General features: G+C 41.9%; 1 protein-coding gene across 1 annotated transcript; it reads right to left on the bottom strand.

Moving 5' to 3' along the window:
• Positions 1-1,999: 1,999 nt before the first annotated feature.
• Positions 2,000-11,888, bottom strand: ZFAND5 (zinc finger AN1-type containing 5). Its single transcript, XM_075278293.1, has 6 exons — positions 11,609-11,888; positions 8,481-8,638; positions 5,889-6,000; positions 5,216-5,313; positions 4,723-4,848; positions 2,000-3,877 (listed from the first exon to the last, which is right to left on the bottom strand). The coding sequence occupies exons 2-6, from the start codon at positions 8,626-8,628 to the stop codon at positions 3,729-3,731; spliced, it is 633 nt and encodes a 210-aa protein (XP_075134394.1). The 5' UTR covers positions 8,629-8,638; positions 11,609-11,888; the 3' UTR covers positions 2,000-3,728.
• Positions 11,889-12,454: the final 566 nt, after the last annotated feature.

The raw sequence follows: 12,454 nt of genomic DNA, 5'->3' as shown, positions 1-12,454 counted from the left end.
GGGGGTTCAGCACTGCTAAGGGATCTAATAAATGCAAAAAAAAAAAAAAAAAAAAAAAAATAATTAAAAATTCAAATCACCCCCCTTTCCCTAGAACACATATAAAAGTAGTTAAATACTGTGAAACATATACGTTAGGTATCCCCATGTCCGAAATCGTCCACTTTACAAATCTATAAAAATATTTTTCCTGTACAGTAAACGCTGTAGCAGGATAAATAGTCAAAAGTGCCAAACCGCCGTTTTTTCAATGTTTTGATTCTGATAAAAATTTGAATAAAAAGTGATCAAAGCAATAGCATTTCCCAAAAATGGTACAACTTAAAAGTACACCCGGCCCCGCAAAAAAAAAAAAAAAAAAAAAAAAAAAAAGACGCCCTATACATCCCCGTACACGGACGTATAAAAAAAAAAATTACGGCTGTCAGAAAATGGCGACTTTTAGAAAAAAAAAAATAAAAAAAATCCAAAACTGTTAAATTTAAGTGGTCAAAATTTAAATAAAACCATATAAATTTGGTATCCCCGGAATCGTAACGAAACACAGAATACAGGGGCCATGTCATTTTGGCTGCACAGTGAACGCCATAAAACCGAAGCCCGTAAGAATGTCACAAATGCATTTTTTCTTCAAATCCACCCCATTTTGAACTTTTTCCAGCTTCCCAGTACATTATACAGAATAATTAAAAGGTAGAATCATGAAGAAAAATTTGTCCTGCAAAGATTAAGACCTCATATGGCTCTGGGAGCGGAGGAAAAAAAAAAAAAAAAGTTATGGGTTTAGAAGGAGGGGAGTCAAAAACGAAAAACAATCAAAAAATGCCAATCGGCAGGAAGGGGTTAAGCAAGGCTAGGATAAAACATCGATCCAATGATAAAATGGTAATAAGGGTAGACTAAAGGGTAAGTTCAGAGTTTTTTTGACACCTCAAAATCCTGACCAAAAAGACTGCTACCATTAAAATCAATGGGAGCCGATCAGGAGTTTTGTTTTTTTTTCCCGGGAGCTGGCTTGTTCCAGCTCCCGGAAAAAGCAGCGAGGTGCTCATTCTTCAGGCCGTTTCACCTCGAGATTCGGCCTGAAGACACTCTCTCCTCTGGAGTGGGCCCATTCATTGGACCTAATTCGAAGTGGAGTGTGCGGCTGGATGCAGATGCTATGCACCGGCTTTCAGCCGCGGCTATCCGTATTTTGGACAGAAACCTGAGGTGGCCTCTGCTTCAGGTTCCGGTCCAAAAAACCCCATCTGAACTTACCCTAAATGGACCATCAATCCATCAACTTTCTGACTTCTGATATTTAGACTACTCCCCCCCTTCCTATGTGGGATATTATATATATATATATATATATATATATATATATATATATATATATATATATTTTTTTTTTTTATTACCCAGGAATTGCTTGTTAAATTGTCTAATGGATGCATACTTTGCACCTCCGAGGCAGATTGCAGACTGACAGTGTCCTACCCGACTAGGATGGTGAACCACCACAGAATCTCATCACTGGTAGCAGTTTCACACACTGTTGTAGCTTGAGTCAAAGCCATAAGTGGATGCAACACAGTGGAGAAATTCCAGTTCGTACTCCATTTCTATTACTGTCAGTTACTTGAAGGCCCCTTTCATGCGGGGAGTGGGTTGGCGGATTTTGGTCCTCAGTGATGCAGGAAGCCCCGTCACAATAGGGGCCAAAATGCGCCTCCTAAGTAGGCTGAAATGAATGGGCCTAGTCCGGAGGGTGCTGCTGTGAGGAGGACGCCAGGGCTGAATCAGCCGTGGATACCTCCTGAAGAAAGGGCAGCTTGTTTTTTTCCGTGAGCAACATGCGATCTACATAGACTTCCAATGTGAGGGGGCGGATTATGATCTGGATTCAGCGCCATAATCCACCCACTTTTGCCCCGTATGAACGGGGCTGAAAAGAACGTGTCTCATCTCCACAGGCAGCTCAAGTTGACAACATATATCTGACAAAACAAGGCTATTTTGTCTTTCGGGACAAGGTCTGGATTAGACTAGCGATCTTTTACTGAAAAGTCATTTCCAGACGTGATTCCCTCTGTACATAGTTTTTATTATTTACATAATACAATATAGCATAAATGCTGAATAGCATGATTATGTGCAATACATAAATATGAACTATCTGTACACATTTGCATATCTAGTAACTCTGAACAGAAACAGTTTTAAAGCAAAATAAATGAAAGGAATAAAACTGATGCTTGGGAGGAGAAAGAAGAAGTTGAGGGCAGAAGACAAAATAAAGTCTGGAAGTGAGGCTGAGTGAACATACATAAACTATTTACAGATGAGAACAGGCAATACCACAACACTAAAACAAAAAAAACGACTTATCTAGAGAAAAGTTTTAAAAATAAAATGTCTCATACAAACCTTCCATTATAACACAGAAGTGATATTAACAGACAAGCATCAGTGAAGTTTACTGTCTTTTCTAGAGTAGTTTTTGTACAAAGCTGTAGATTATGCAGCCCATGCAATAAAACCAAGAAAATTACAGTCCTACACCCAACTACAATAGAAAACTATAAAGGTGAGTAGCCCTCCCCCTCATTGTGGTTCCTGGCAGCACTCATGGAAGAACTAATACATTAACACATCAGCCATATACAAGAAATAAAATGGATCTACAGCAGCCAAGTAAGGTATGGTTTTCATGCAAATCTGTGCAAGTGAGTCACATTGTAAAACCTTAATGGTTAATAACCATTAGATTACCTTACTTAATCCAAGGAACAAAACGATATATAAAACGGACTGTGCACAGCAAACTGAAGTTGAAGCTCTTTCTTTTAAAAGGACTGAAACTATAGGTTGAGATTAGAATTTGCCTCCATTACTACCACAAACAGAAAAGGCACTGTAGGGCTCATAATAAATGCAATACATTAAAATCCTGCAGGATGAGATGAGTGCACCAGAAGATGGAAGATTCTTACAGAAGAAGCTTGGCAATGTCAAATTAGGTTGTTTTTAAAAAAAATAAAAAATTAATCGGTTAAACTGTTGTATGGATGTCAGGGCATAACATCCAACATGGCAAAACGTAGGGCTGTGTTTTGATTCTAAGAGTTAAAAAAGCAGGTCAAGAAATGAATGGAATGGAAGTTTAATGTGTCATGTAACTATGCTCGGTATGGACTGCTTAATACTAATAGTGCAAGCATGCTGACACTCAGCATCGTGTGGAAAAGCATTTCAGGAGTCGGTGGTGGGGAGGGTGAAGGTTAGTAGTGAATGGTGCACACACACCCATGAGTCCCTCCAGGAAGCCAGGCTAACAATCCAGACTGAAAATTAGTCCTCTGTATTAGCAAGTATCTGTTGTTGCAGGCATGCAAGTTTTAGGCCTACATTTTGGCACATTCACTAGTTAACGTTTCCTCAACCAGATATGCGATCAACTAAAAATGTGGAAAGCCAGCACTGATCCATTCAAACTGAGAGCTCAGGAACACAAAAAGGTAAAAAGGGCTGTATCATCTATTCATTAAATTTTTGCCTGTAACACTCAAAACATCCTAAAATAAAAGAAAAAAAAAAAAGTGGACTTCACGAAGAAAAAAAAAAAAAAAAAAAATGTAACCAAAAGAAACAAACATGCACCTGCTCTTTAATGTTTCCCTAGGATATATTAAAATCAGAACCAAAAAGGAAAAAAAAAAAAAAGTCAGTCTTCACAAATAGATTTATATTCTCTGTATTTTTTCTGCCACAACAACAGGGTTTTCTTTCCTTATTTTTGCTGCAGCTTCTGCTTTATAATCATAAGGGCAGTTGTGCTTGTCAGAGTAACGATGAAGTCCACAAAACAGATTCCCACAACGGCAGTCAAAACCTACAGAAGGAAACAGAAGTCCAATTAACTACATGACATAGTCACTGCCTCCATAGTCAGGAATTCGTTTAAAGGGGTTGCCCAGGAATTACAGATCTCTGGTAGAGGCCAGGGAAGGAGAAAAATTAGAGACAAAACCCCAACGCTCAGCTGTTCACTGGCACCCAGGGAGTTTGTTCCTGCAGGAGTCCTCCAGTCAGTGGTCACATAAAAGGACATGGGACATCATTTGTATGTTTTTCTTGTAGAGTTGTGCTGGAGCAAGCCCCCAGGTGCTGCTGGACTGAACAGTGCTGGAGGTGTACTGGCACACAGCTTTAGTTTTTCATCTTCCCTGGCTTGCTGTCAGATCTGTAATTCCTAGGCAACCGGAAAGGCTAATTTTCTAAAAAGGTGGATACTTTCAAGATGGGTGTTGAGTGGGGTATCAGAGCCCTACTTATCTTGATTTACATCTTTGGAAAAATTAATAACCTCTCTTTAAAATAGGCCATCAACGCTAGATCAGTTGGAGCCTATCAGGAATCCCACATAGCCATTTCCTAGACAGTACAGCTCAGGTCACTGTTTACATGGAAATTGCTGGTGGAGATTATTGGTCTTGCAGTGATGACCCATATACCTGATTGGGACACTACTACAGTACAGATAGAGGTTAAAAAAAAAAAAATAAAAAAATTAAAAAAAAACCCACTCCTGTTCCCTATACTCAACTGGTGACATGCTCCCTATATCAGAAGCATGTACCTTTTATTAAAGTTCTCAATAATCAGACTTCAGATAGACCCATACACAATGCATTTTCCCAATTCACCTCTATACAAGGTATAGAATGCAATACATACCTGTAAGACCAATCTTCTTCCTGCACATGAAACATCTGTTCTTCTTTGGTTTGGGGACTTCTGGAGTTTTTTCCTCATTTTGAGATGTACTGGGCTGAGATACTGAAGGACTTGGTTGAGTCACAACTGAAATTATAAATGAGTGGTAGTTGTAGAAAGGAATGCTCAAAGATTATAGGTCAACAGTTTCATATCCCATAGGTCTGCAGGAGAATCTGCTGCCAACTTGCTTTTTGTGAGTAGCCATACTGGGCCAGGGAGATTATTACTGCATTCAGTCAGTGACAGATAGAAAAGTATTGCGGGTGAGGGTTTATTGGTTGTCACAATCAAAAGGAACCCAACAAGTTAACCATCCTAACATCATCTCTTTGACCTCAGTCCTGACTCTTGCGGACACACGATTTCAGTGGATTTACTGTCTATAGACATGTGCAGCACATATTTCTTCCCAGAAACTGAGCCATTGTCACAACCTGCACTGTAAACATACCGGGTTCAGAGGATTCTGTTTTTGGAGAAGTTGTGTTATCTTCTCTTGAAATACTCATTTCTGTCATTTGTTGAGTTACAGGTAAAGCCGCCACATTTCTAAAATAAAAAAAAAAAAGCAAGAAATAAAACCTGCAGAATTAGATATAAGAATTACCACAATTTACACATACGTTGTACTGTATTCTTATAGCGGAGGCATGGTTTACTAAACCTTAGTCCATAGTCTTTTTAAAGGCAACAAATGAACACCATTTATTTGTGGAGTTTTTTTTGTGCAAAGTGGGTCATAATCTTGACATTTAATTTGTTTTACCCCACCCAATAAATTACGTGTACCAAACTGGAGAAACTAGTACAGAACTTAACGGAGAACAGTTGACAGTGCTGAGAAATAAAATCTGCAATATCTGCACAGGGTTCTCAGGTTTCTGTTCACGGACAAGCAGCAAACCAAGTTTTAATTACAAAGTTACAAGACTTCGGGTCTACCATGAATATGCCTAACTTGCACCTTTAACATTCAGAAAAGTGAATTATAACCTGCTCTGTTCTAAACACTATAAGTCATATACCAGGGTAATATACAACCTAGCGTTAGGCTACACGTATCTATGCCATTCACAACACTCTGCTTTAACCTCAGATTAGAAGAGATTTAGTCTTCATTTTACCTGGATTTGTCAGAAGGGCTGCCAACATCACTTTCACAGTTGTTTAACGCAGTTTCTACTCTCTGTATGGCCGCAGATTCTGTGGTGGGACTAGTTGAACCACTGGCTGCTCCTGGATGAAACAAATAAGGCACAATCTTCAGTCCAATGCTAGTTCTTATCTACTAACATATGTGAGTGGAAGGTCTAGAACGGATGGCCTGCTCTCCTGACACAATTACAATGTGAGCAGCGCTATTCAGATGACCATCACACTATCCAGAACACCATTTATAGAAAGCACAAAAGCCTGTCATCAGCTTATGTAGACACAATCACTACACTCCATAAGCAACAATGCCACAAACTGGGGGATAGCATTAACAATTTACAAGGTGAAAGCATCAGAATAATGAGCAATGCAATACAAAGTAAAATGGGCCACTTTATAGTAAAGCAAGGAAAATATCCAAGTGTGTGGCGTGTATTGCACTTAAGAAAAAAGTCATGAACATGAGAACATTTCTCCCAACTCCTTACTAAAGCTCCTCTAGCAGTGGCTTGCTTCTTTTGCCAAGTCAGGAGGCTCCTTATACAAGAATGCCACCTGATGCCAGAAGGGTTACACGTGTGACCAGCTTTCAGTCTTAGTGAGCAGGCATTCCATGCAATGTCATAAGTGACCCATTTATCAAAAGTTAGATTTATAGAGAATCTTTCACCTTTGCCGACATGTCTATTTTACTAACAAGTGGTATACCCCATGAAATAAAAGTATTCCCCCCCCAATAACCATGTTCTGCCATTCTTCAAGTTAAGAATGGTTAAGAATAAGTGGACAAGTAGATGTTCCCATTCTCCTCATCAAGTGGGCATGTCCCATCAGGATCTGGCGCTGTCAGCACCAATTGGACATTATCAGTGTGCTTAGGGACACCCTCCAGCTGGGAAATGTTGTGAATTAAAATGTTTCCAGGAGGAATTAGGGGATATTCACAGATTTTTTTTTCAGATGGAATTTTGTAGCAGAATCCACCTCAAAAAAACAACCTTACTTATAAGAGAGAAAGGTGACCAGCAGTTTGTTGTCAGGGCACACCACCATGTTATTCAGGAGTGAGAGAAACCAATGCAGAACTTCGCCAAGGAGAGGCATCAGTTATGGATAAATTGGGTCAAGTGCATGCGCATATGATTTTTTTTTTTAACCCTTTCATGCCCCAACGCTCAGGCCAAATTTAGCAATTTTGTATGCATTGCTTTACAGAGCAATATCTTTTTAATGGCTTTGCATATCCCAACTCTTACCTTTTTTTTTCAGGACAAAAGGCTTGAGAGAACTAGTCTTATTTGTTAAACAAGTTGCATATTTGTTTCGGTAGAAGTAGAATAGTAGTGATGATTTGTCTCTGGAAATTCAGACACTGATAGGTCACTGGATAATCAGAAAGTGTCCCTAAGACACATGACCACCCCAGGGATATGGGTAAATATACACTTTGGATTGTTATTTAGAAAGTAGGCGGGGAGGGCGTTTAGATTAGTGCATGGACTTCCAGTTATCCCAGACAACCCCTTTAAAACACAGTAAGGAGACCACATTTTCTGCCCAAGGTGCTTGTGAAAACCTGATATTTATTACGAGCACAACACTGCCAACATTATTACCACAAAGACTTTTACATTTCATTACACATAAAACCGCTTTACAATAACATCAGATTTAGAACATGGACAAAACCATAATAAACGTGTAGATAATTTATAGGGGTCGTGCCATCTCAACAATCCTATCTATACTGGTAGCTTATGTAAATTGAAGACTATACCTAAACATATTGCTTTAGAAATTCTGCCTTCTTTGCCTGCTATGTGAATTTATGCATCCCATTGTTTACATAGCATTGCTATAACCAGGAACCTGGGAGATAGGACAAGTGACGTCACTTATGGGCAGAGATTATCTCTCTATATAAACACACAGACAGCACAGTCTGTTGTGTACAAGAATCTGCTCTGTAGAAGTGTTGTGTGTCCTGTTCAGGAGGAGGGGGGTGAATACAGGAAGTGAGAAGCAGATGCTGCATGCAGTCTCCCTGACAGACTGAGATGCGAGAACCCATTTTAGGCTAAAGACCCGCGTTGCAGAAACGCAGCTTTTTTTGTTGCAGTTTTTTTGAGCCAAAGCCAGGAGTGGATTGAGCAGAAAGTAGAAGTGTAAGGACTTCCTTTATATTCTCCATTCCTTTTGTAGCCATTCTTTGCCCAATGGGACAGAGTTGCATTTAGAGCACTCAATGTCACATTTTCCAGACCATAAGACTTTTTAGCAAGACCCCTCTACTGGCTTTGACCACCAGGAAATATTTTCCTGGTTTAACTCCTTAACTCCTCGTAGCATCACCATGACAATAGAGCAATACTGTCATGAGCCACAGCTGAGCAAGTATGGTCAGTCAGTCAACAACCAGAAGATATACAGCTAATACTATAACTACTGGGTATAGTGGGCATGAAAACATGTAGGAACAGATCTAAGGATTCAAAAATAAAAATACATACAATTGTGCTTTTGCCAAGAGTAGACTCCGATCTTTCTGCTTGGTAACTTACCCATTGGGCTGATTCTGCCACTGTTCTGTCTCTGAAGATGTTCTTTATAGCACACAGAGCACATGCCATTTGTTCTAGGGTTTCCATAAAAGCCACATCCTGTGTTACAGAGCATAGGACCTGGTGTCTGATTTGTCTCCTGAGCCATTTTTTCTATACTGTAAACAAAAAACATGGTAAGTATGCATATATAAAAGAACCATCCTCAAGTCTATCATATCAATTTGAGTCGCGGATTTTCACCATAGATTTCACTCCTTAATGTATAGGAGAAGTCAATGACAAAATGTATGGCGTGTTGCAAGAAAGTTTTGGAGGCAAGTTTGCAATGGGTATAACTGCAAACTGACTATCCAGGTTTGAAGTCCCTAAGGCAGTGTTCACATCTGCACTGAAGTCAGATGGAAAATTGGATAAGAGGGGAAGCCTGAACAGAGGACTTTGTCTCCACTGCTTTCAGATCCCTTTAGTCAATGGAGTCTCTCGTGCGCTGTGTGTAACCACTGTTTTAGCAGTCCATCACTCCTTTGGGGGACCCTAGTGTTAGCCATGTCCTTGCATTTATGCTGTGATGTTTAGGATGCCAGATATGGTCATCTTAGATTCCTCTCTGAAAGCTCCTAACATGTGTAATGTACCTTTTAGGTCAAGGACACCCTGCTGGATTGTATAGGTTCTCTTTAACTAGTTGGGCCAGAAACTGGTTTTCAATAGCACAAATGCTCCTACTGAGCGAACATCCAACAAGCACCCTAAGGTTTTACGCAAGGTCCACTGTCATATTCCTCCTAGCAAATAAGACTGATATAGAAGTGAGTAAGGTCTGATCACAACTAACCTAAATGGATCTCAGATGAGGAACAATTTATCCCTCCACACCATAGTATTGCACGCATACCTGTATAGGCCAGAGAACTTCGCTGTTTGGAGCCATTGAAGGAAAATTATTATTACTTACAGAAAGTTTCTAAATTGCTCATTGACCAAGTTATTAGGCTATATTCACACTACCGTTATTAATGTCAATTTCTGGCCGCTCCCTTTGACTAACAAACAACATGACAGTTTGTCATACAGGACTTTTTCCATGGTCACAAAAGTAAAAAAACATGACAGAAGATTATATAAGAGGGGGTGAGTGTAGACAGACACCCGACGGAAGAAGCTCCCTCTGCAGTCCGAACCCACCCTAAACAGAAGTGTGAGCTGAGCTTTGTTACGAATATTATGAAGTTTTTTTTTTTTTTTAAAGCCAGCCATAAAAGTACCCTGCCAAGTGCTGCACCATGTGAGCCGTATATGAACAGCTTATTCCTCGTCTAAAATAGCCATGTAGTAGTGAACTAACACGCCAGCAAGATCTTGTTTACAGGCTGCTCTGCCCATTGCATTCTAGTCGTGCACTCCCCACCCTATAAGTGGAAAGCAGTTTGCAATAACATAGCATGCTCCCTTCTTGTTATAATATTTCTCAGAAGCTGGGATGGGGGGGGGGGGGGGAGAAGGGGGTCACGTGGGTGGGTTCATTAGCTTCCTCCTGTCACAAGGCTGCAATGTGACAGGCTAGCTGATCTGCGGGCTCAGACACACAAAACCTAGTCAACAGGGGCCTCTGAAATCAGCAGCTATTTATAGTAGCGATGCTGCCAACTCCTACACAGAAAGGAGAAGAGACGATGCTTACTGTACCACACATTGCCAACAGAGGTCATCAGAATGGGAATGGTGGGGAGACTGGCACTAACAGATCACACATCTGACAGGGATTACCATCCAATTGCACTAGCAGCCCAGCTAACAGATCAGAGTAATTTCCGGGATTGTACTAAGGATATCAAGACGATTACCATTAACCCTACTTGGTATACTCCTATAGTATATGTCATTATGAACTGGAACTTTCCTCTCTCGAGGACATGAACTAAGCATCTACAGACAGCACCTTTGTTTTCCTGGAGACTGACGTCACTCAGTTGTAGGACAACCTCCTTGACCTTATAACAGATATCCCGAGAACTCGCTCTGCAAGTTACGCAAAATAAGGATGTGTAGTGGTTCTGTGCCAAGCCCCTGGTAAACTGGATTGGTCTAGTATGATAAAATAAACCCATGGAGGGGCGGTTTCCTCATAAGTGAGTCAAATGACACCTGGTTTCTGGGGAAGTGAGGTGGCAAGGTTACACAAGTAGCCTTAGGACAGCTCATTCCCAGCAACACTCCAGGAGTCCTGTTATATTTAGCACAGAAGAGAACACAGTATACAGACATGATATATGGATGGCAGCTTTATGCCAAGCAGACTATTCCTAGCCCAAATCAGGTTACACATTGTGAAGTAGAGGGTGAAAGATCACCAACAATAGTAGGTAATGTGAAGTCCTTCAGCTGTCCTCTCCCATCCATCCCCATTACAACACAGCTTTTCTAGACCCCTGACTAGCAAGGCCACCTGGTTCCATAGTAATACTTATTTAGGGGAAGGGGTTACAATCCCATCAAAGAACCAGACAAACTACATACTACACATTATGTATTAGTGAGTTACAAAGAAAAGCAACATGGCTCCCCTGACAGCTAAGGGCTAGAGTAAGGCACAATAGCAGTGGGCAGATCCCCCCTCAGATGCCAGCAGAGTAAGGGGCTGCGGAGAAGGGACAGGACACACGGCCTGAAGTGGCAGGATCTGGACACAAAGAGGAGGAGGAGCCTGGAGCTGGAGACAAAGGAGGCAGACCCAGCTCCACCATGGAGACAGGAAGCCCAGGGCAGAAAAATAACACAGGCACTGGGAGTTGTAGTTCTATCCCCTCCCCCTCCCTCCTCCAAGGCCTTGAGGAACACAGGCCTATAGAAAAGCACTGAGTCATTGGACAGGAAGACATGGCAGCCGTGGGGGGGGGGCTTCACACAGACATAGCTTCTTTGTGTGAACATAGGCCATGTTTCCACAAGCTAGGCCACCCTGTCCCCGTACAAGTGTGGCGGTCGTGTCTCCCCCTCCTCCTCCGCCAGGCTGTGTCGCCATATAAGGTGCTCCCCGTGCGCCGCTGTAACCCTTCCGCCGCCGCCGCCGCACACAATGTCGGCTAATCCGACAAGCCCTGACGGGACACACACGGAGCTCTTACGTTGTAGGCTTGTGGCCGCAGCTATGCGGGAGAGAACGTCTTCACAGGAGCTCTGCCGGGGTCTTTGTTTGCTACTAACAATAAGAAGGAGAGGGCCTCTTAAGTCCTCCTGGCGTCACCGTGTAATCCCGTGTGCTCGTCACCAAAGGCCGTATCGCGACACAACGCTAAATCACCGGAGTCTCCACAGTCCTTGTGATGAATGTCCGCTCTCCTCGACCCCCGAATGTGTTTCCCGTGTGTGTGAGAGAGCGTTGTGCCTATACACCGCCAGGGGGCGGAGCTGAGCTCTACTGCTGACGGAGGCGAAACTCCCTCCCACACCTTGATACACTGATCACGTGGGCCGCCCTGGCCAATTACAGCGCTGCTGACTGTTGTACCCTGGGGCCCTGGGCCTAGTATTGCACGTTTCAGGTCTTACAACATGGCAGCGTCATAGCTTAGTCATGGTGGACAGCTGTGTGTTTTTATCTCGTTGTTTATCAGTGCGGCCGCCCTATTCTGTCTGCTTTCAGTATTAGACGAGCCATGAACTCATCGTACTATACAACGAGTTGTCTTTCTATAAGACGTGGTATAAACGTGTCTTGGCTGGCTGTGGTACATACTGAACAGCTGATCGGAGAGGCGGCTAATCGATATGTAGAGCTGACTGAACATGACGTATTGTACGTAAGAAGGTCACATTAAAAGGAGGTCTTGGGGGAGAAATGAATAAACTTCTTGTCATTCATTCCCAAATCTAACCACAACCTAACATGGCTGATAACGGGAACCAACAGATTCGTCAGGCCCATAGTAGTGAATGGAGCACAGTGGCACTGCATTCAGAAGAACATATCA

Source organism: Leptodactylus fuscus, chromosome 1, assembly GCF_031893055.1.
Source record: "Leptodactylus fuscus isolate aLepFus1 chromosome 1, aLepFus1.hap2, whole genome shotgun sequence".
NCBI classification, from domain to species: Eukaryota; Metazoa; Chordata; class Amphibia; order Anura; family Leptodactylidae; genus Leptodactylus; species Leptodactylus fuscus.
This window is presented reverse-complemented; position numbering and strand designations above follow the sequence as displayed.